The sequence below is a fragment of the Macaca thibetana genome, chromosome 1 (assembly GCF_024542745.1).
Source record: "Macaca thibetana thibetana isolate TM-01 chromosome 1, ASM2454274v1, whole genome shotgun sequence".
Classification (NCBI taxonomy): domain Eukaryota; kingdom Metazoa; phylum Chordata; class Mammalia; order Primates; family Cercopithecidae; genus Macaca; species Macaca thibetana.
The window spans coordinates 108108849-108131689 of record NC_065578.1 but is presented as its reverse complement, the minus strand read 5'-3'; the positions used below and the strand labels follow the sequence as shown (position 1 = coordinate 108131689).

The following is a 22841-nucleotide window of genomic DNA, read 5'->3' as shown; positions in this document are numbered from 1 at the left end:
TAACAGCTGGTCATCAAACTCATGCTCACTCCCAAAAGGATGACGTCACTGAAACTGACTATAAATAATACATCCATCTGGCTCTTGTAGGAGTATTGGATTGACTTGTTGCCCATCACAGTGTCTCCCTTCTGCCACCCACAATGACAGGGTGAAGCCAGACGGCCTCACTGAATGGTATATGGTTACAGCTGAGGCACTGCATTGTGGGTACCCCACATTTCTGAGATAAAGTTAGCTGATAGAATTACCAGAGCGTAATCAAATGCAGTCATTACAGAAGGAGCCTATATCACCTTACCTTTGAAAATATTTTAATCTAGAAACACCATACACTGGATACAAAATTCATGAATCCCTGACCCCTGGGCGTGGCTTTGGACATATTATTCTGAGCCATCTCCTATTTTCTTTCATATGTAAATATAATTCTCGAGCTAGGAATAGAAGGAGAGAAAGAGAAAATTGAAACAGCCAGACCAAGTGTTTTTGAATGCTCTTAAAAGACAAAAAAAAAAAAGACAAAAGTTTGTATCACATCAGAAGTTCCCTATGTGGTCTTCAAAGCTGATTTCTTGCAGTCAAAAGAACCCAGAAGAAGCAGGCATGCCATGATTTTGAAGCTCCATTTTTGTTCTATTATTCAACTGCAGTCAACTTCCAACTGTTGAAAAAAAGACGATTTAGAGTTAAAGGATTGCTTGTCTGTGTCGCAAGGCCATTCAACTTGTTCACCCTGTGATATCCAGAGCCTCCAAGTTGTTGGTGAGTTTCTATTGCAATTGCCATATTACCATGGTTTTGCCTCTTTCTGTTGACTGTAGCATTGTGTTGTTTGAAGACAGAGCAGCATATTGCTTTGTGCAGCACAAATTATTGATGGATAATGTACTTAAAGCTTTTAGCTGTACACTATTCACATTCTAAATGACAGATACAAAAAGGAATAATCAGAATTCAGGTTGTTGAATCATTGCCTCCAACAGCCAACTCTTACCATGACAAAGTCAGTAGGGCTGCTCTTAGAAGTGTAGGACTTGTGAGTGTTATGTGGCTGTGCTAACTGGTACTTTAGTGGAGGGCCAGAGCAGGGTGAGTAGAAACAATGCCTGCTTTCTCCTCCATGTCTGGGTCCTACACATCATCCCCAGTTTGCCTGGTTTGTAGAGGTTTAAACACAGAACAGAGGGTGTTGGGAATGAGATAAAGAGATTGTCACAGGAACATGGCCCCACGGTTTTCCTTTGGTGATTAAAACAATCCTGTCAATATGGAAAACTGTGTTATCACAAAATGGGCTTAGTAAATAGAAGAATTGTCACCTACCAGCCAGAAACAACAATTTGCAGACCACCTTTGGCCTCTTGCCAGTAAGGAGTTTGGTTTTCCCATCTGTAGAAATTCTTAATTGACTCCATCAGATTCCCAGTCATCCTAGCCATGGTTACCTTCTTCTCTAAGTTGGCAGGTTAGTGAGCTTAGGCTAGCACTTCAGCATCAAATTTAGACTTCATGATAAAGTAAATCACACAGGGAATAGCTGTCAGCATGGTGACTACCTTGTTGTTCATTCCTACTCAGGGACTGGCCTGAAGTGTTTTCACAGCCTGGGTCACTATGATGTCCTGGCCCTGTTTGCTCAAAGTGTTCATCTCAGAGTGACTTGTGAGGTATTGCTGAGCACATAATGGCCAGGATAGCTGCATAAGCAGGCATGGCCCCAAATGTAGTCACCTGACTTCAGAAAATCAAATTGGATTCTACAGAAAGGTTCTGTTGGATTCTGACCGGAACCTCTTTGGATGTGCCTTTGGATTTCAAGTGTTGACATGGGAAGATGCTCCAGTTCCTCAAGCTATCTGAAACAAGCTCATTACAATGCTAAGGGTATGGACTGTCCTTTTCCAGAAAAATCCTCTTGATATTTTGCATGCACACACACAAATAATAACAACAACAGAAGCTGTTTTCCTGTATGTAACGAGAGTGTTCCTCAGGCTTCTGGTTTATCTTGATGGTATCTCACTCTTTCTTTTCCTTTCTCTCTCTCTCTCTGTGCGTGTGTGTGTGTGTGTGAGAGAGAGAGACAGACAGACAGACAGACAGACAGACAGAGACAGAGAGACAGGGTCTTGCTCTGTCACCCAGGCTGGAGTGCAGTGGTGTGATCTCTGCTCACTGCAGCCTTGACTTCCTGGGCTCAATTGATCCTCCATCTCAGCCTCCCAAGTTGCTGGGACTACAGGCACGTACCACCACTCCTGGCTAATTTTTAATTTTTTTTTTTTTTGTAGAGACAGGGTCTTGCTTTGTTGCCCAAGCTGTTCTCAAACTCCTGTCCTCAAGCAATCCTTCTGTTTTGGCCTCCCAAAGTGCTGAGACTACAGGCATGAGCCACTGGACCTGGCCTTTTTTTTCTTTTTCTTAAGAGCCAGAGCAAAATTCAAATTGTATCAGTTTTAATGGAATTATACTTTAAAAGTGGGAATTTGGCCAACAAAGTGTCTTTCCTTTCTATACAAGAAGGCTATGGAGTTTGGCAATGAGCTCCTGAAAATGTAAAGAAAGCATGAGGATAACTTTGGGGCTGTTGCTTGGGTCATTAAAAGTATTGCAAAACTAGAATTTGTTTTCTTCCTCCATTCTCTCTGTAGGCATTTAAACATACTCTCAGGCTGGGCACAGTGGCTCGTGCCTGTAATCCCAGCACTTTGGGAGGCTGAGGCAGGTGGATTACTTGAGCCCAAGAGTTCAAGACCATCCTGAACAACATGGTGAAACTCCATCTCTACAAAAAAAAATTAAAAATTAATCAGGTGTGGTGGTGTGTGCCTGTAGTCCCAGCTACTCAGGAGGCTAAGGGAGGAAGATCAATTGAGCCTGGGAGGTTGAGGCTACAGTGAGCGATGGTGGTGTCACTGCACTCCAGCCTGGGTGATAGAGTGAGACCTTGTCTCAAAAAAAGAAAAAGATACTCCCTTTGTTTTTTTTTTTTGTTCTAAAAAATTAGACAAAATTTTGTTTAAAATTGCTTAGTGATTTATTATTATTATTATTATTTTAATATTTTTGAGACAGAGTCTTGCTGTCACGCAGGCTGGAGTGCAGTGGCATGATCTCGGCTCACTGCAACCTCTGCCTGCCGGGTTCAAGTGATTCTCCTGCCTCAGCCTCCTGAGTAGCTGGGACTATAGGGGTGCACCACCATGCCTGACTAATTTTTGTATTTTTAGTAGAAACGAGTTTCGCCACATTGACCAGGCTGGTCTCGAACTACTGAGCTCAAGTGATCCACCTGCCTCGGCCTCCCAAAGTGCTGAGATTACAGGCGTGAGCCACCTCACCCGGCCTGATTTTTTTTTTACCTTCAAATATATTTATTTACAGGTTGAGTTTTAAAATTGTCTTAACGTTCTTGTAGAGACTATGTCTTTTTTTTTTGAGATGGAGTCTCACTCTGTCACCAGGCTGGAGTACAGTGGTGTGATCTTGGTTCACTGCAACCTCCACCTCCTGGGTTCAAGTGATTCTCCTGCCTCAGCCTGAGTATCTGGGACTACAGGGTGCACCACCACGCCCAGCTAATTTTTTGTATTTTTAGTAGAGACAGGGTTTCGCCATGTTGGCCAGGATGGTCTCAATCTCTTGACCTTGTGATCCACCTGCCTCGGCCATCCAAAGTGCTGGGATTACAGGCATGAGCCACCTTTCTTGGCCGAGATTATGTTTTACATATGCAATTCCTTCCTTTATCCTTTACATATCCCCACAGATAAGGAGTGCCTCACCCCTGGACCTGGGCATTCTTCAGTATTCCAATACTGAGACTGGTTTTGTGTTTTCATTTTTCAACAACAACGTATGGAATTCTCACTCTGTGCCAAGCCCTATGCCGAGTACTTTACGTGCCTTATCTCAGGTATTGCTGGTCCTATTTCTCAGAAAAGGCAACCAACCGAGACTCACAAGAGTTAAATAACTTGCCAGATGACACACAGCTAGAAAGTAGAGAAGCCAGAGAATTCACATCCATGCCTCTCTGCTTCTGCTTTCCCACTGTACCTTTCACTTTCTTGGGAAGCCTTTTCCCTTGTTCTTCAACTTGGGTTAGAGTAGCCTGTAATTCTTTTCACGAAGATGTGCCTCACTTTATACTAAATATTACCCTCTTTAAATGATTTTAAATAATCCTGCAGTGATATTCTCCTTTCTCTCCACCTGTCTAAACAGAGCATCTGTTTAATTTGGATTCTCTAACATTGGCATGTGTCTATAAATTAAGATTTTTGTACAATGTCTCGCAGATGTTTCTACCACATTTAGTTTGTACTCCTTTTTTTCTTGGACGACTTAGTTCAAAAAACATTTATTTTGGTCAAACATATGATTTTAGCTTTTGAGGTTACCTAATAAATCACCAGTTTATAGACTCCTAAAAATTTGGTTGGAGAGAGAACCTCAGAGATCTGCTCACCCAACCTAATCATTGTATGGGCAAGGGAGGCTGCCAGCGGCTGTGGCCACCCCGGGCTGGTGCCCCAGGGGAGAGGGAACCTCAGTTACTCCACCTAAAACTTGAGATAATTTTACTATTTCTGAGGAATCATCCCAAAAGTTCACAAATCAGGAAGAGATATCTGAATGGGTGCTTTGAATTTTGTTTAAAGAAGAGAAAATAGGACTCATACCAAATGGCAGCTGGTTTTACTCCAGCCATTTTCAGGAATATCCCCAAAGACTCTGGTACCACCAGACTGCCGCGTGGGCTGTGGTGGCTGGCAGGGGTTCAGGAAGGCAGCCTCTCTGACTAGGTTCCTGCCTGAGTCCAAATTAGAAAAGGGACATTTGGCTGCAGACTGGCCTCCAGGTGTCTGAAAGCCTATTTGTCCCTTGGTCACATTTCTTTTTTTTTTTTTTTTTTTTTTTTTTTTGAGACAGAGTCTCTCTCTGTCACCCAGGCTGGAGTGCAGTGGCTTGATCTTGGCTCACTGCAACCTCTGCCTCTCAGATTCAAACAATTCTCCTGCCTCAGCCTTCCGAGTAGCTGGGACTACAGGTGTGCGCCACTACACCCAACTAACTTTTTGTATTTTTAGTACAGACGGAGTTTCACCATGGTGGCCAAGCTGGTCTTGAACTCCTGACCTCAGGTGATCCGCTTGCCTCGGCCTCCCAAAGTGCTGGGATTACAGGTGTGAGGCACCACGCCTGACCCTTTGGTCATATTTCTGTAAGTCCTTCTCTGCCCTTCTCAGACATGCAAGGGAAAGTCAGAAGGGGACCAGAAGGTCTGGAGGGACAGGTGAAAAAGCACCAGAATGGAGAAGATGGGTGTTACATGTGAGCTAGGCCGGCTTCCAGCGCCATACGGCTTAGAAGACTGTCAGTGACATGTGGACAAGGCGTGGCTCTGGTAGTTAAAAAAAAAAATCAATCCTTTACTTGCATCCCAAGTTCCTACTTTGGGAGAATAAACTCCAAATAGTATCTCCTAACTGAGGTTGATAAATATTTGGCCATTAACTGTAGACTCATGTCTCTCTCAAAATTTAATAGATGAAAAATGTAACACTCTCCTTTTTTTTTTTCCCCCCCATTCCTTGCTTTGATACTACTGATTGTGTTAAGATAGTGTGGATTGAGGATGGGTCAGCTTGTGGCTGAGCTTTCTGCCTTCCTGTTTGTAACTGAGTTTTTCTAATTAAAAAACATCCACTTTGTTCTGGCATAGTTGTATACATTATTCCAATATATTTAACAATGAGGCTGTTCTCATTTCACACAGAATAGCGCACAGTGAAGACAGTCAGTGAGAACCAGAGCTATTGTTACAATTGACAGCAGCCAGCTCAGGCGGCAGAGGACGAGAGAGATCGGGCTGCACACACATGGATGAGGCTGACTTTTCAGAAGACACGACTTATAAGCAGGAGGATTTGCCTTATGATGGGGACCTCTCTCCGATTAAGATATGCAATGATTACAGTTTTACCTCAAAAAATGATGCCTTTGAAGTCTCAAGTCAAATTATTTTCATAGCAGATGACCCTCAAGAGAAGGCTATGCATAATGAGACTTGTGGAAATACAGCTATGACCATGCCCCTGGGTAAAACTACTGAAAATGCTGCCAACAAAAAAGATGAGAAAGAGAAACAATGCACTGCAGCTCTTCATATTCCAGCAAATGAAGGAGATGCTTCTAAGTCAAGCATTTCTGATATTTTACTTCATCATCTTTCCAAAGAGCCATTCTTACGAGGTCAAGGCATTGATTGTGAAACCCTCCCAGAGATCTCAAATGCCGACAGTTTTGAAGAGGAAGCTATTATTAAAAGTATTATTTCATGTTGTAATAAGAATTCTTGGCCAAAAGAACAAACCCTAGAACTCACTGACCAACTCAACCCCAAAAAGGATGGTGAAAACAGCAATAAACCTGGTTCTCCCACCATGACAGAAGAAAATACCTCTGATTTAGAAGAGACAGTGGCTGCTGGAGATAGCAGCCATCAAGAAAATGTAAATATTCTAACTAAAACCAAGGGTCCAGGTGATAAACAAAACAGTTATCAAGGGCAAGCACCCCAGAAACAGCATACTGAAAAAGCAAGTTCGGGCAACAGGTTCAAATATGGCCAAGGTCAAGTTCATTACCAGCTCCCTGATTTCTCTAAGATTGCTCCCGAAGTGAAAAATCCTAAAAACAACATAATTAATAAACCACTTGCAATAGCTAAACAAGCCAGCTTTTCTAAGTTGAGAGAGAAACCCGCTGTTGTGCAAGATATTTTAGAAACCATGCCTGAGTCAAACTGTGTTGAAAAACAACATCAAGAGCAGAAAGGGGAAATCACTGAACCTTCACAACAAATCCAGGTAAATGAAATGGTCTCCTGTAAATACATTAATTGGGATCACTGCTCATCTCTTTCAGTGTGGGTTTTTGGAGGGTGAATAGAGCTTGGTTCTGGTTCCAAGGTTTCATTCAGCACCCTGGGTCACCGTGGGTGAGTGACGTGGCCACTCAGACTCTCAGGGTCCTCATGAGAAGCATCAGGGGCCATGCTGACAAACACATATAAGAGAATAAAATCCAAATTCCGCAAGCCAGAATTTGGCTCTCCTCACTTAAACTTAGCTGCCCTCCTTCAGGAGTCATCTGCAGTTGCCTGGCTGGTCCAGAACCTCTTCCCAGGCCCTGAGCTCTCTGACTTCCTGCCTTGCATGGCACATCCCATCTTGACTTACCAAAGACCTGCTTGTTTTCATGGCCTCCTTCAATTCTCCCTTGGGCCACATAACTTTTCAGGTCTCCCAAGTCACAATCTTTTCCACACTTGTTTGTTTAGTCCTTCCATCAGAGTGTGTATCTCAGCCTGCTTTGGATCATAATAGCAGAAGCATCTGCTTCCTTCACTAGATTCTAAGGCTCTGGAGGGCAGCAACCTTATCTTTGCCTTTCCATTGCCTAACTTCCCCCAGAGGCCAGGCCTCGTGTCTTATGTACATTATGCCCTTAGTTCTTAATGCTAAGTTGAATGGAATTAAGATCGTTAGTAATGGATTTCAAGCTTGTTATCTTGGTAATCATTTGGTACAAAACTTTGTTAATGCTTAATTTATGCTATTTCCCCCTTTCCCTTACCCCATCTTCTCACACTCCCCCATCAACTTCCCAACATGCTGAGGCTCAGGATCTCATTGACTATTGAGGCCCAATAGTAAGGTAAATCCATATTAACAATCAAAATAAACATTTTAGTTCTCTGGCACTTTTCCTACAGTGCATGATCTGTCTTTTGAGCCTTATATGAAAATGTCCTGGACTGAACTACACTGCCTGTTTCCATTTCCATTCTCTCTCTCTTTTTTTCTATAACCTAACCTTGGAAGTAATTTTTCTCTTTTCTTTTTTAAATTTCCATTTCCATTTTCATGCTTCAGCTCCCCTCTCTTTCAACTGAATGCTTTGGGGAGTTTGAGCATCCAAACCTGAGCCAACAGCCCACCTGGCCATGACTGGGATGCTCTCTAAGTCTGACAGAAACCTGCACCCCCGTGGTATTGGGAAGTGTTGGGGTTCCTTGTTCTGCTTGCAGGAGAACATCCTCGTTGTGTCCAGTTCTCAGTGCCCTGTGGTTAGCAGGAGCAGATGGATATCAGTCTCATCTCCCTCTGATATGCGGGTTCAAGGTCAGGTATCTGATTTTTTCCAGTCCTGTCAATTCAGATTGGAGAATTGGACCCTGCAGGTTTCATATCCATCATACAGTTGGGATATCTAGAAAGACCATAGTCTATTTTGACCAACTGTCTGGCACTAGCATATTTCTGAGCTTTATCTGTTGGGAACAAAGGGAAGACCCCCCAAGGTGAATCACTCTGGAATTTAAACTGTTCCATTAGCCTGTGGTGGGCAGAAAACCATCACTGTCTTGACACACAGTTTGGAACTTAATACATCCTCTGTTATTCTCTAGAGTGTGGCTACCATGTGTTTTGTGTTAGTGAGAGCACCAGCAACAGAGCTGGTGACAAGACTAGCAATGGTCCCTACCCTTACGAAGCTTATGGTCTAGTTTTAGGAGAAACAGTTCAGCATTTCACATACTAGTATCAAACACAATGGTGATAACAAATAACATGTATTGTTAAATGCTTACCACCTGCCTGATACTATGGTAGATATTTAACATTTCATCCTCATAACAACCACCTGAGGTAGGTTCACTTAATATCCCCATTTTCCTGCCAAGGAATTGCAGGCGTATAAGTGATGAGACAACTACTTGGGTTGCCCAGCAAGTAAGTGTCAGAGTGGAATTCAACCTTGGCATCATGGTCCCAGCTCTTCACTACAAACCTGGGCTGCCTCTACGATGACAGAACATGTTGGGTCATTCTGAATAGTGGTGTCATTGATCAATATCGACAGTAATGTTTTCTTACTCTTTAATTGTGCAGATGGAGCCCACAGTACATATCCACCAAGAACTTCTCACAGGTACTAATGTTTTAAAACTTCTTTGAGAGAGACAGAGATATATATATATATATCTGTGTATATATATACACACATATATACATATATATACAAACACATATGTATACATATATACACACACATATGTATACATATATACACACATATGTATACATATATACACACACATATGTATACATATGTATATATGTATTTTGTGTGTTTTGTTTTTTGTCTTTTTGAGACAGGGTCTCACTCTGTCGCCCAGGCTGGAGTACAGCGGCACAATCTTGGCTCACTGCAGCCTCGACCTCTTGGGCTCAAATGATCCTCCCACCTCATCCTCCCGAGTAGCTGGGATTACAGGTGCATGCCACCACACCGAGATAATTTTTTTTTTTTTTGTAGAGTTGGGGTCTCACTTTGTTGCCGAGGGTGGTCTTGAACTCCTGGCTTCAAGTGATCCCCCTGCCTTGGCCTCCCAAAGTGCTGGGATTACGGGTGTGAGCCACTGTGCCTGGCCTAGATATATATTTTGAAAAAAAAATTTTTTTAAAATAGTAAGTTGTGGTGACTGCAACAACTTTCTGTTTTCAGTACTTAATAAAACTGTGATAAGCTGAGATGAATGGTAGCCCAAATGTATTCTTTCTTGTATAGGAATAGAATCTGAGGCAAGTATCTCCAAGTTGTCACCAACCTCTCAGAAAGGAACTTCCTCAAGCTCTTCTTACATATTTCAGAAGATATCCCAAGGGAAACAGATGTGTCAGAAGTTAAAAGAACAGACTGATCAACTGAAGACTAAAGTAATACTTTTAAAGCTTGTTATAAACAATATCAGTAACCAAATTCATATATGAGACACCATGCCATTAATGAGAGACTGTAATTTTTTCACTGCAGGTACAAGAATTTTCCAAAAGAATAAAACAGGAGTCTCCTTATCATTTGCAAGACAAGAAGCTGGTAATGAATTTTATCCTGTTTTTAAAATCTTGATTAGAGAATTTGGCTTGGATAAAGACAAATAACTTTATAGTGCCATGTTTTCTCTACAGTGGCAGGAGTGGAAATGTTTTGCTAAAGATTAAACCATCTTTGTTTATGGGGGCTAAAAGAGCTTAGCATTCTGTTTCTCTCTCTATTTAGCCCTCTTTCCTTCTCAGGGGATCTATTACTTATGGCTGTTACTCCTTGCCAGTTACTCATAATTAATCTGACACCATGGGAGTTTCAAGAGGAGAACCTGTAATCAGTTATAAAGGGTGGGCCTGTCCACAGTTGATGGGTACTGGTGGATTCAGGTTATAAAAATTGCCATTGCCTGGAAATTAAATATGACTTTGAATACTCATAAAATCAACCTTGAAGCAATGTTTTTCAGATCAAAATCTTTTACTTTCACATCCTTGCTAGTTGCTGCATTGAATCAAACCATTAATTTACGTCATCACCACAGCAGTCTTGTTGTCAGTGCCAGGATCATGGGAAGTGGGGTGGAGCAATGGGGTGAAAGGTAAGGCTAGGAGAACCAGAAATATGCTGACGTTGAAGATGTAGTTGAGGCCATCCGCTCATCAACAAGGGATAAGTTCAGAAGTTCTGATGTAGGCACAAGCAAGGTTTAGGGAGGGCTGTGCTTCAGAAACCCAGCAGCATGGACAAAAACCAGGGGATCCAAATGCTAAAAGACAAAGTTGATTATTTTCTCATTCATCATGTTAATTAACTCATTCATTCAACAAACATTTATCAGGCATTTTGTATGTCCCAGACCCTGTACCTGGCACTAGGAATTCAAGATGAATAAACAATTCCTTTTTCAAGTGGCTTATAGTCTCTTAGGAACAGTAGACTGGTAAACAGGCAGCTAAAATGCAGCTGGAGAAATGTTACAGAGAATGCTAATGGCAGCCTGGAAGAGCCTCACCTTTGCCAGTGAGGGGACATTTGGAAGGCTTCCTGGAAGTCACTTCTGAGCTGGGTGTTGCAGGAGGAATAGGGATGAGCTTAGCAGAAGGAGATCAAGGAGTATTCTAGAAAAAGGAAACAGCAGGTGCAGTGGCACAGGGGTGAGGAAGTGCTGCCAGCGTGAGGAGCTGTGGGCACTGTGATTTACCATACGGCACTGGGGAGCATGTGATGACACAGGTGTGGGGGAGGAGATGGAACAGGTGGACAGGGGTACATCATGAAGGCCTTTAAGCCATGCCTGAGGCTGAGTAATTGGGCAACGTTGAAGCTTTTGTTTTGTTTGTTTGTTTGTTTTTGAGACAGGGTCTCATTCTGTCACCCATGCTAGAGTGCAGTGGCATGATCTCAGTTCACTGCAACCTCCACTCCCCAAGTTCAAGTGATTCTCCTGCCTCAGGCTCCCAAGTAGCTGGGGTTACAGGTGTGCGCCACCACGCCTGGCTAATTTTTGTATTTTTAGTAGAGACGGGGTTTCACCATGTTGGTTGGGCTGGTCTTGAACTGCTGGCTTCAGGGTGATCCACCTGCCTCAGTCTCCCATTGCCTCGGTCTCCCAAAGTGCTAGGATTACAGGCGTGAGCCACTGCGCCCAGCCGCATTGAAGGTTTTCAAGCTGACAAATGGGAAGCACCATGGGGGCAAGGCTGAAGGCACAGAGATTGGTTAGGAAGCCAGAATCCAGGTAACAAGTCAGGAGGGCCTGAACCAAAGCTGGCAATGAGGATGGAGATGGGGACAAATCTGGGGGTTTAGGGAAATGGTGGCAGATGGAAAGGGCTGAATAGAGCAAGGGAAGAGGCTTGGATGAGCTCCAGATTTCTGGCTTGGGTAACCAAGGTCAGGAATAAAAGTAGAGGATCCCGTTTCAAACGGGTATGGAAGGCAAGCAGGAGGCAAGACGTCAAGTTTAGTTTGGGGCATTTTGAGTTTGAGCTACCTTTGGGACATCTAAGTAGAGAGGTCCAGTAGGCAGGTAGACCACTGTTTGGATGAACAATGTAGATTTGGGGATAGTTGTGGGTTGATCCTGGAGTGGATGAGACGGGCCAGGCAAAATACACAGAGTGAGAAGTGAAGAGGGCCCAGGAGAGACTCCAGGGAAACGGCAGCTGGGGAGGAGCAGAGGCGAAGAAGCCAGGAGAAAAGAGGGTTTGCAGGAGAGGGGAGTGGGCTCAAATAAGAAGTGCATTGGATTTGGCAATCAAGAGGTTATAAGGGTCCTTGGCAAGCCTGTTTTTGAATGAAGTGGTGGATCTGGAAGCCAGATTGCAGGGATTATGAAAGAAACAACAGATAAACAAGATCTCCAGAAAGCTAGGATTTCAGGAATTGGAAGAACGCAGAATTTTAAAGGGCCGAGCAAAGCAGAAAGAACTGGTTCGGTCAGGAGCCTTCGGAAGCCTGGATGCGGGAGGTTTCTTCCTGACGTTATCGGGTATGTGGGGATCCCTGCTGACTGAGAGGAGAGTAAAGGTGGCTCCTGACAGTATCAGCCTGTGGTCTGGGACTTCCGGGCCCAGGTGGTTCAGTCTTGAAAGAAGCCAGACAGGGCGACAAGCAGCCGCCTCAGCCTGAGCAGCACCACGCAGCAGAAAGCATTTGGATTTTGGAGTGGGTGTCGCGCCCCTACTTATTGGTTACACAATTGTAGACATGTTACAGCATGTCTTCCCTTTCAGAGTTGTTATGAGAACTCAGTGAGGCACATTTCTGCCGAGAAAATTGTGCCCTATCTTCTGCAACATAACGCAATTTAAATTCCAAGATCCTGAATTATAATTCATGATTAGCTTTTATCTCTTTTCTCATTACCCTCTTTCCCTTGAACACCTAATTCCCCCTCAGGGCCTCAGCTGCCATTTTCAGGCTTCCAGTTCCTAAATTACTCGTCCTGACTTCTCATCTATAGTTCCAAATGTTTGTGTCTATCCTCACTTCGGATATCCCACCCTCACTGCAAACTCTACCTTGTCCAACATCGGTATCTTGGAGCCTGTTAGCCTTTCCAAATTCCTCAGTTTAGTCAGGTCTACCACATTCTTCTCACTTCCCAAGCTTACAAACTCAAGCGTTGTCTGTGAGATTTACAGTGTCAGTGTTCTGGCAGGGACCAGATGGTTACTTAAATGGTGCAACCGAGGAGAGTTTAACAAAGGAATTATTTTACAACAGTGTGGGCAAGGCTAAGGGAAACGAATAAGGGATGGAAAAGCATCTCCTGGAAGGACCTGTGGGGAGCTCCCCTTTGACCTGAAGGGGCAGAGGAAAAGCAGGTCCTGGAGCCTAAAGAGAGCAGCTGTCACTGTGGGACTAGCTGACAAGCCCTGTGGCTTTTGGTGGAGGGACAGAGTCAACTCCATGACGGCAAAGGGAGGAAGAAAATTCTCCCATCTCATTCTCCAACACCTCTCTCCTGCTGTTGCCTTCCATTGACTAAAACCAACCAAAGCCAGGGCCCAGGGGAGCCTGTGGTGCAGTCCATGAAAGGTCAGCACAGAGAAAGACAGAGGATGAACCTGGGGAGAAATGTAAAACATCTGCCACGCCTGCTGTTTTTTATACACCCTTTAGCCAATATGTTTCCAAACTCTTGTTTATTCATTTTTAATATTAATAAGAATTGGCTGGGAGTGGTGGCTCCAGCCTGTAATCCCAGCACTTTGGGAGGCCAAGGCAGGTGGATCACCTGAGGTCAGAAGTTTGGGACCAGCCTGGCCAACATGGTGAAACCCCATCTCTACTAAAAATACAAAAATTAGCCGGGAATGGTGGTACGTGCCTGTAATCTCAGTTACTTGGGAGGCTGAGGCAGGAGAATTGCCTGAACCTGGGAGGCAGAGGTTACAGTGAGCCAAGATCGCACCACTGTACTCCAGCCTGGGTGACAGAGTGAGACTCTGTCTTAAGTAAAAAAAAAATAAGAAGAAGAATTAATAATCTGTCAAGTATGTACTATAGTCCTGGCACAATGCACATGATCTCATTTAGTTTTTATAATATGAGGCAAGGAGTATTACCTTAATTTTACAGATGTAGAAACTGAAGCTTAGAGAGTTCAAGTTTACTTCATACAATGAGTAAGTGAGAGTCTGAACTTGAACCCAGTTGTGTGTGATCCTATAACCTCACCGAGCTATGTTTCTGTCCTGGGCAACCTCTCCCCAATTCATCCCTTCCTCTCCATTTCGTGGGTACTGCCTGGTCCAGGCCCTCCAGAGCATCCTTTATGCCTGATTTAAGTTGCACTCCTTCCACTGGGCCTTGGCAAAGGTCTCTCTCTCTATCTATATATACATATATAGATATGTGCTCCAGAGCTCTGGTTTTGGTATATATGTAATATATATAAAATATGTATATTATAGATAATATACTATATATTTAGTATATATTATTATATTATATAGATAATATATATTATCTATATATATACTATATAATATACTATCTATTTATTATATATTATATTATATAATTAAATTATATATAATTATATTATATAAAATATATTATATAATATATTATATATTATATATTATCTATATAACATATATAATACATATTATCTATATATATTATATATATAAAAAATAGAGAGAGAGAGAGAGAGTCTTGCTCTGTTGCCCAGGCTGGAGTGCAGTGGCGCAATCTCGGCTCACTGCAACCTCTGCCTCCCGGGCTCAAGTGATTTTCGTGCCTCAACCTCCCGGATAGCTGGGATTACAGGCATGCACCACCATGCCCGTATCATTTTTGTATTTTTAATAGAGATGGGGTTTCACCATGTTGGTCAGGCTGGTCTGAACTACTGACCTAAAGTGATCTGCCTACCTCAGCCTCCCAAAGTGCTGGGATTATAGGCATGAGCCACTGTGCCCGGCCTTTGGCTAAGTACTCTAAGCCACAGTCTCTTTTCTCAATGGAACAACATCTCTGAGACCAGGAACTGTGCCTGATGCAATTTTCCAATCTCACACTTCTAGCCCAGGGCCAGACATAGGCAGTGCTCAGGGAATGTTTAGTGACTGGGGATGTGGGACTGAAGCCTCCATACATCTTCAACATGCCCCTAACCCGCAGAGTTTAAACATTTGTCTGCCTGAGGCTGCACGTGGTGATGTCTGGAGACCCATTCACAGCTCTGGCTAAATCTTCCTGCTGTTCCTTCCCCATCTCATCCTCCAACTCCCCATAGACTGAAATCCAGGCCATGTAACTCCAGTTCCTTTTTAAGATGTGTGCCCTCAGACATACTGCTAGAGCTCCAATTTCCTCCTTTGTAAAACTGGGAAAATAAAATATACTTTACCACATTTACAACATTGATGTGTTGATTAAATAAGATGAGGAATGGAAAAATGCTTTGTAAGTAAAAACCATTCTGCAAATATACAGGATTATGAATGTCCCACTAAGGAAGGCCAGAGGCTTCTGAGTGGGTTCTGAGAGAGAAATCAGAAGTAATTGTATTTTTGAGCTATATGCTGTGAGGGTTTGTGAATGCTGAGATGACCCTTGGGTTTGTCTGTAGTTTAGATGTCAGATTCTGAGACAAAAAAATTCATGCTGCTGGGAGAAGGATGGCAGCTTCATTTTGATACTACTGTAGGGTACGGCTGCTTTGTGTTTTTGGGAAAACAATTACACACACAGACTTGCATGTGAATGATTCCAGTGACTTCACCGCTGCAGGTCCTGGAGAAACTGCAGGGACACCTTGAACTGCTGGAGCAGAACTTTCTGGCCACCAAGGACAAGCATCTGACTTTGCAGCAGCAAGTCCACAAGCACGAATCAACAATTGTCAGTGACTTTGATCCAGAAAGGTCAGGTTTAAACCAACTGTGTAAGGTGGAGGGGTCAAAGGTGATCTCCTTCAGGTGGGATTCTGATGTGGCTGCTGGTTTAGTGCTTGGAGAGTCACTGATCTAGGGTCAGCAAAAACTGTGTCACCAATGAACAAAGTGTCACCCCATGCCACAGACAGCATGGAGGACCTGTTGAGTGTAAGGTACTGTGCTGGACATTGACTCAGATGGAACACCCAAAATGAACAAATGCTTCCTGGAGCAGAGGCATTGTACCAAAATTTTGCAATTTGTTGGATATCATTATAATTGGTTTGGAGACCCAGAGGAGCCTAAGAAAACCCTAGAAAGGCTCACATGATAACCACAGAGGGCCCTCTTCTCAAGTTCCTCCTCTCCTCTCCCTCTCAGCTTTTCCCTTTCTTATCTATCTCTCCCCACACCTGCCTTTATTGTCCTTGCCTGGTTCTCTCTTCTGTCCCCCTCTTTCCCCTTCTCTTTCCCATTCACTGATAATTCCAAGGCACACTGGGCAGGAGGGGGTCATTGTAAAGTTAATGGGTGTCAGGGTGAGGGACCTACAAATCCTGATAAAGGAAAAGTGTTAAAGCTTAAAGTTAAATGATTTCTGAGTTAATTCACATTAGAACCTTGAACACACACTCGAAACTGAAGTTTCTAACTGGTGGTTTTTATGGCACTGTATTCTCCTCTCTTCATTCCAAATAATTTTAAGCTGTATTCCAGGACTCAAGGAGTGGATTCTTTCCCTATAATTTCCTGGTATAAATTAAAATAAACTATTTAGTAGGCTTAATATTTGTAAGTTCAGCCCTTTCTATTCATAGCATTTTAATATGGAATCGTTGTTGCCAAATTTTTTAATGGTTTACATTTCAGCCCTAGCGTTCTGTGGTATTTTTTTCCCCAAGGTATGGCTTTACTTTTCCAAAATGAATGGAATCTCTGTCTACCTTTATTTCAATACTGAGTAATTAGACAGTAAGGATGAGGTTTTAATATTGATTTTTTCCCAAAGGCTTTTTTGGGGGGTAGGGGAAGAAAGAACGCTGCATGCTTCAGCTATTTAAAATTAATAGAGTAAGGATATTTATTTTCCAAAGAATCTCCTGTTTGGGCAGTCATTTTAAAGACAAACTTCTGTGCACATTAAGACCAAAGTTATTCAATGTCTTATTTATATCCTAGTTACAACCACACTGTGCCTGGCACGAGTATAAATAAAAAGAACTTCAACTGCAATTACATTCCATATATGGCAGAAGCTTTCAGCACAGGCAAGGGAGGGACCCAGCCTTTCCCAAATCTCAGCTAAAGCCACCTCAGGACAGGCAAAGACTCATCAGCTCCAGAATGGTCCTCTTGTTCTCAAATAGGCATAATGTGACAAGGGACAGAATCCTATACAACCCTTGGGTTCCTGATATGTCAAGAACCTTCTAAGTGTTGAATCCAAAGGCTAATGCAGAGGGCTTTCTGGAGGGGCAAGAATTCTGCAAATTCATTGACTAGTCCTTCGTTTACATCACCTGCTGTGCTCTCATTAAAGCCTTCTCATTATTACCTTTACAAGGTAATATGCAAAAATATTTGCTTGGATTTCATGCATATTGCTTATCAGAAAGTAGTCCAATAGTAATTTGACTCTTTCACATACTAACACCAGAAGCCAAGAATTCAAGAAATGGGGTTCTACCTTCATCAGCCACTTCTCCCTGAGAGTCTCAGCATGAAATCTTATCTTCCGCTTTATAGAAAAGATCACAACTTCCCTCAAAAATGTCTCTTCCATCTCCAAATCCCCATGTTTTCACCTCCTCTCCCTTCTTTAATTTGCTCTCCAGCCTCTCTAGCCATGATCCTTGAACCCATCCCTTTCTACTACCTTGAGGCGTTGCTCCATCATTTCATTTCTTTTATTGTTATTATTATTAGAGATGGAGTCTTGCTCTGTTGCCCAGGTTGGAGTGCAGTGGCATGATCTTGGTTCACTGCAACCTCTACCTTCCAGGTTCAAGTGATTCTCCTGCCTTAGCCTCCAGAGTAGCTGGGATTAAAGGTGCATGCCACCATGCCTGACTATTTTTTTTGTAGTTTTAGTAGAGACGGGGTTTCACCGGGTTGGCCAGGCTGGTCTTGAACTCCTAACCTCAAGTGATCCGCCCGCCTCGGCCTCCCAAAGTGCTGGGATTACAGGCATGAGCCACCGTTCCCCAGGCTCATTTCTTTTAAACTTTCAGTCTCTCCTTGTCCCCTGTTTCATTCTCTTCTGCCTGCAAGATCACAACATATTTTCCTATATTTTATTCAATTATTACTTTGTTTTTTTCATGCTTAGATCTTTGTCCCACCACTTATTGGTTAGGGCAGGCTTTCCCCACTGTTTGAGAAAGCTCCTTATATCAGATACAAAACCTCCACGTGTATACAGAGCTGTTTCTATTCCATCCCATGGATCTATGTTTCTATTTCTACATTATCCACACAGTTTTAAATTATTATAGGTTAGTGTATATTTATGCTTTCTTTTTTAAAAAAATTTTCTGTTAGCTATTCTTATACACTCCTCTTACTAATAAACTTTATAATCAGTTCACCAAGTTTCTTAATGAAATTTCATGAGGATTTTGCTTAGGATGGTATTGAATTTACAGGTTAGATTGGGAAGAACTGAAATCTTTGCAGTGAGTATTCCCATGTTTTCTTCATGCAGGTTTTACACATTTTTTTGTTAAGTTTATTACTAGCCATTTTATAGTTTTTCTGAGTATTGTTGACAGATGTTTTCTCTAATTGATATTATAGGAAATATTTCTATATTGTATATTTAACTTGTACTGGGCTACCTTATGCAATTCTCTTCTTAGTGTTTTGTTGATTTTTAGTTGATTGTGCTCATTTTTAAGTATGACAATCCATAGCATCTGAAAATATTAAGAAGCTTTTTACTCTAGAATATTTGTATTGTACTTTCTTTTCTCTCCAACTCTTATATGTCTCATTTCTTTTTCTTTCTTTATTTCATTTGCTAGGTTTTCCAGAACAATAGTGAATAATTAATGCTAGTGACAGACAGCATTTTTTTTTTTTTTCAGACCAAGTCTCACTCTTGTCCAGGCTGGAATGCAGTGGCACAATCATAGCTCATTGCAACCTCAGACTCCTGGACTCCGGGATCCTCTCACCTCAGCCTCCTGAGTGGCAGGGACTACAGGTGCATGCCACCATGCCCAGCTAATAAAAAAATTTTTTTGTAGAGACAGGGTCTCCCTATGTTGTCCAGGCTAGTCTTGACCTCCCAGGCTCAAGTGATCCTCCCACTGCCTTGGCCTCCCAAAGTGTCAGGATTACCGGTGTGAGCCATAAAAGACAGTATTCTCGTCATGTTACTAATCATAATGAGAATTCTCCCAGGTATGATTCAAGTAAATAAGCTTCATCAAGAAAGTTTTCTTCTATTCCTAGCTTTCTAGAACTAGGGCTTTTGCTGTTATTTAATTAATTAATTAATTTATTTATTTATTTATTTATTTATTTATTTTTTGAGACGGAGTCTCGCTCTGTCGCCCAGGCTGGAGTGCAGTGGCGCGATCTCGGCTCACTGCAAGCTCCGCCTCCTGGATTTACGCCATTCTCCTGCCTCAGCCTCCTGAGTAGCTGGGACTATAGGCGCCCGCCACCGCGCCCGGCTAATTTTTTGTATTTTTAGTAGAGACAGGGTTTCACCGTGGTCTCGATCTCCTGACCTTGTGATCCGCCCGCCTCGGCCTCCCAAAGTGCTGGGATTACAGGCGTGAGCCACCGCGCCCGGCTGCTGTTATTTAATTTAATAAAATGTTTAATCGAATGGGATTTAGAAATCTAGTTTTTCTCCTTTAATCTATTAATGTAGTGGAATATATTAATAAATATCCTAATGTTGAACCACAGAATGAGTTGGGCAATTTTCCCTTTTCTTTTCATGTTCTGGAAGAGTCTAATAACATAGGACTCATCTGTTGCTTAAAAGTCTTGATAGAATTATGTTTAGTGAACTCTGAGGTTCTATACAAGTGTTTCAGGGGCCTGCATATACTTGATTTAAATTTCTCCTGTGAAAATATATATTGAAATATATACTTCCAAACTGTAATAAATTACATTTTAAACTATGTAATATATAAAAATTAACATACTAGAGACATTGAAAAATTTTTTAAAAGGCTTGGTAGAACTCACCCATTATCCTACTCTTCATGACTTTCGTGGAGTAGATTTTTGACAATTTCCATTTTTCTCTGGTTATTAGTCTTTTCATATTTTCTACCTTTTTAAAGTGAATTTGAATAATTTATATTATCCTAGAAACTTGCCCAATTCACCTAAATTTTAAATGGTGTTGATATGAATTTTCCAGTGCCTTTTGATTTAAAATGTTTCCTATTTTTCCTTTCTCATTCTTAATGTTATTCGTTTTTTGGACTTCCAGTGATTTGTTTTATAGATATTTTGGAAAAAAACATGTTTTATTTTATTGATCAAATTATTTTAAGTGTCATGTATTTCTAGTAATTTTATGAATTCTTTTCTGCGGTTTATTTTATATTCCCTTTTCTATCTTCCTGATTTAAATAGTTTATTGATTGTTGATTTTTTTCCAATAATGCATTTAAGACTAGAAGTTTTCCTCAGAGTACTGCTTTAACTGCATTACATTTGATTTCCTATGTTATTCTCTCATTTGTCATTGACTTGTAAGTTATGCCTAATATTCATTTTTGTTTCCTATTTAATCCAAAGCTATTTAAGTATTAAAATTTCTAATTAAATAGGGTTTTCTTGGGGGGCTATGTTTTCGTTGTTAATGTCTAGTGATAAGAGAATGTAGGTAGTATAATTTTTAATATTTTGGATTTTCTTGAAATTTTTCTTTGTGGACTGTTACAAGGTAAATTTTTATAAATGTAACAGATTTGAAGAAAATGGATTCTCTTTGTTGGGTAAAATATGTATTTATATACACATACATATATTCATATGGTTTAGAACTTGTTAATTAAATTATTCAGATATCTAATATTCTTCCTCTTTTTAAATTCACGTAAATTTCCATAGAATCACAGTTCTTAGAATCCCTTGTAAGGGACCTCAAAATCATCAAATCCGGATAAGTAAGGTACAGTATTGTTATCCCAGGTTATAAGTGAGACATTGGAGGCCCAGAAATGCTAAGTGATTTGTACACGGATATGCAGCTAATGGAGAGCAGGTGAAGATCAGAGCCCATGCTGTCAGAGAAACTATGAACAGTCATGAGGGCTCCCATTATCCTTTGTGCCAGAAGACAGGCCACATTAATAATATAAATCAGTACTGTATTCAAGAACCGTCGTTATTAATTAGAATGCCAACTACATAGCTCAGAAGATGCCTGTGTGTTTATGTTTACTTAGAAAAGTGGAAGGTGAAATCTTCAAGTTGGAGATGCTACTTGAAGATGTTAAAGAGAAAATGGATGAAAGCAAATATACTTCAGCTCCTTCTCTTCCTGTGAGTTCTCCAGTTACCCTGGATGACTTGGCCTCCACCTCCTCTTCACTCTCAAATGAGGTAATACAGCAATGTACAGCCTAATTTTGTGCCAGGAAAAATGGTATTTATGCATTTATAGACTCCTAATTCATGGATTCACTGAATTTCATTTTAATATCTCATGAAAACTTAACTTTCCAAAGTCCCATGAATTATATTATTTTAAATGGAACCAGCGTTTAAAGATTAGAAGCATTTCAAGTGTTAATTTTTGAAACATCTTTATAGTTTAGGATGTAACAATGCTGTTTAAACCCATTAAACCACTGAAGAGCTATTTCTTCCAGATGAATAAGAAAGTTTTTATAGATCATGTCTGGAAGAAATAATTTTTTTTTCTTCATAGTTTTGTACTCACCCAGGCAGGAGTGTGGTGGCACAATCTCAGCTCACTGCAACCTCTGCCTCCCAGACTCAAGTGATTCTCCTGCCTCAGCCTTCCAAGTAGCTGGGATTACAGGCCCATGCCACCACCGCCTGGCTGATCTTTTTTTATATTTTTGGTAGAGAAGGGGTTTCACCATGTTGGCCAGGCTGGTCTCAAACTCCTGACCTCAAGTGATCCACCTGCTTGGCCTCCCAAAGTGTTGGGATTACAGGCGTGAGCCACCTGAAAAGAAAGAATAGCACACTCAGTGAAATAATTATTTCCCATGAATCCACTTCTACATTTTCCTTTTCTCAAGTTAAATTCTTTTGGATTTCTACATATGCAAGATTCAGAATTCAAATCAACCACCACTGTCTTTCTACACTTTTTGCCTTTGTAGCCTCAACTATCAGAACATTCAGACTAAAATTAAAATTCTCAGAAATGGAATCATTTAAATCAATACCTTAAATTGACTCTTTAGTTTCATACAGTATTTGAAGCCACAGCCTGGGGCTGATATTCCAACTTGAATGAGGATTTTGTCAGAGCAAAGGACAAAGTGACAAAGATTATGTCAACGTTAGCCCTTCCGAAGAAGTGTTTGCCTCCTCAAAGCACTTACCTGCCTGGCAAAATCTCACTCATTCAAGTCCCAGCTCTACTGTCAGGTCATTTATGCACTCCTAGTCAGCCACCCTCCTCACCCCCAAGCCCCCCGATCCCCTGCACCTGGAGGAATTCTTGGCCCCAGCCTCTGTGTCCCCGCAGCACTGGGTCTCGTTTGTCTCTGTGACTCTGCCCTCATCTTTGAATCCTGAATGTCCAGCTGAAAGCCCAGGAGAGTCGATGCTTCATAGAGGAAGCCCCGAGCCACTGCGGATGTAACAGCCCATCTCAAGGCACCCAAGCAGTCTCCAGGCTCACAGCGGCTGCCCTGCTAGTCTTGGACCTGCAGGAGTCGTGAGTCTTTGTGAGGCCACCTCAGGGTTGGCCCTGCCCTCTACCTGGCGGCTCCCTGGGTCTGGATCTGCTCTTCTTTACTTGGTCCCAAGTTTACAGATACTGTTGTGAAATGATGAGAACTCTCTAAATAACTTTGTGGTAAG

The 22841-nt window shown here is 41.8% G+C and overlaps 1 protein-coding gene across 5 annotated transcripts in view; it reads left to right on the top strand.

Annotated features, from left to right (window-relative positions):
* The first annotated feature begins 1722 nt into the window (after nucleotides 1-1722).
* The window catches only part of AKNAD1 (AKNA domain containing 1), a 40995-nt gene continuing 19876 nt past the window's right edge, over nucleotides 1723-22841 (top strand). For 4 of the 5 annotated variants that reach the window (XM_050745650.1, XM_050745678.1, XM_050745669.1 and 1 more), the window contains exons 1-7: nucleotides 1750-1887; nucleotides 5786-6878; nucleotides 8967-9006; nucleotides 9646-9794; nucleotides 9892-9954; nucleotides 15655-15788; nucleotides 21224-21380. In XM_050745650.1, coding sequence (XP_050601607.1) covers nucleotides 5889-6878; nucleotides 8967-9006; nucleotides 9646-9794; nucleotides 9892-9954; nucleotides 15655-15788; nucleotides 21224-21380 — 1533 coding nt within the window. In that variant the 5' untranslated portion in view covers nucleotides 1750-1887; nucleotides 5786-5888. Of the gene's footprint in view, nucleotides 1888-5785; nucleotides 6879-8966; nucleotides 9007-9645; nucleotides 9795-9891; nucleotides 9955-15654; nucleotides 15789-21223; nucleotides 21381-22841 lie in introns of all 5 variants that reach the window. The other variant, XM_050745645.1, reaches the window with a different exon arrangement.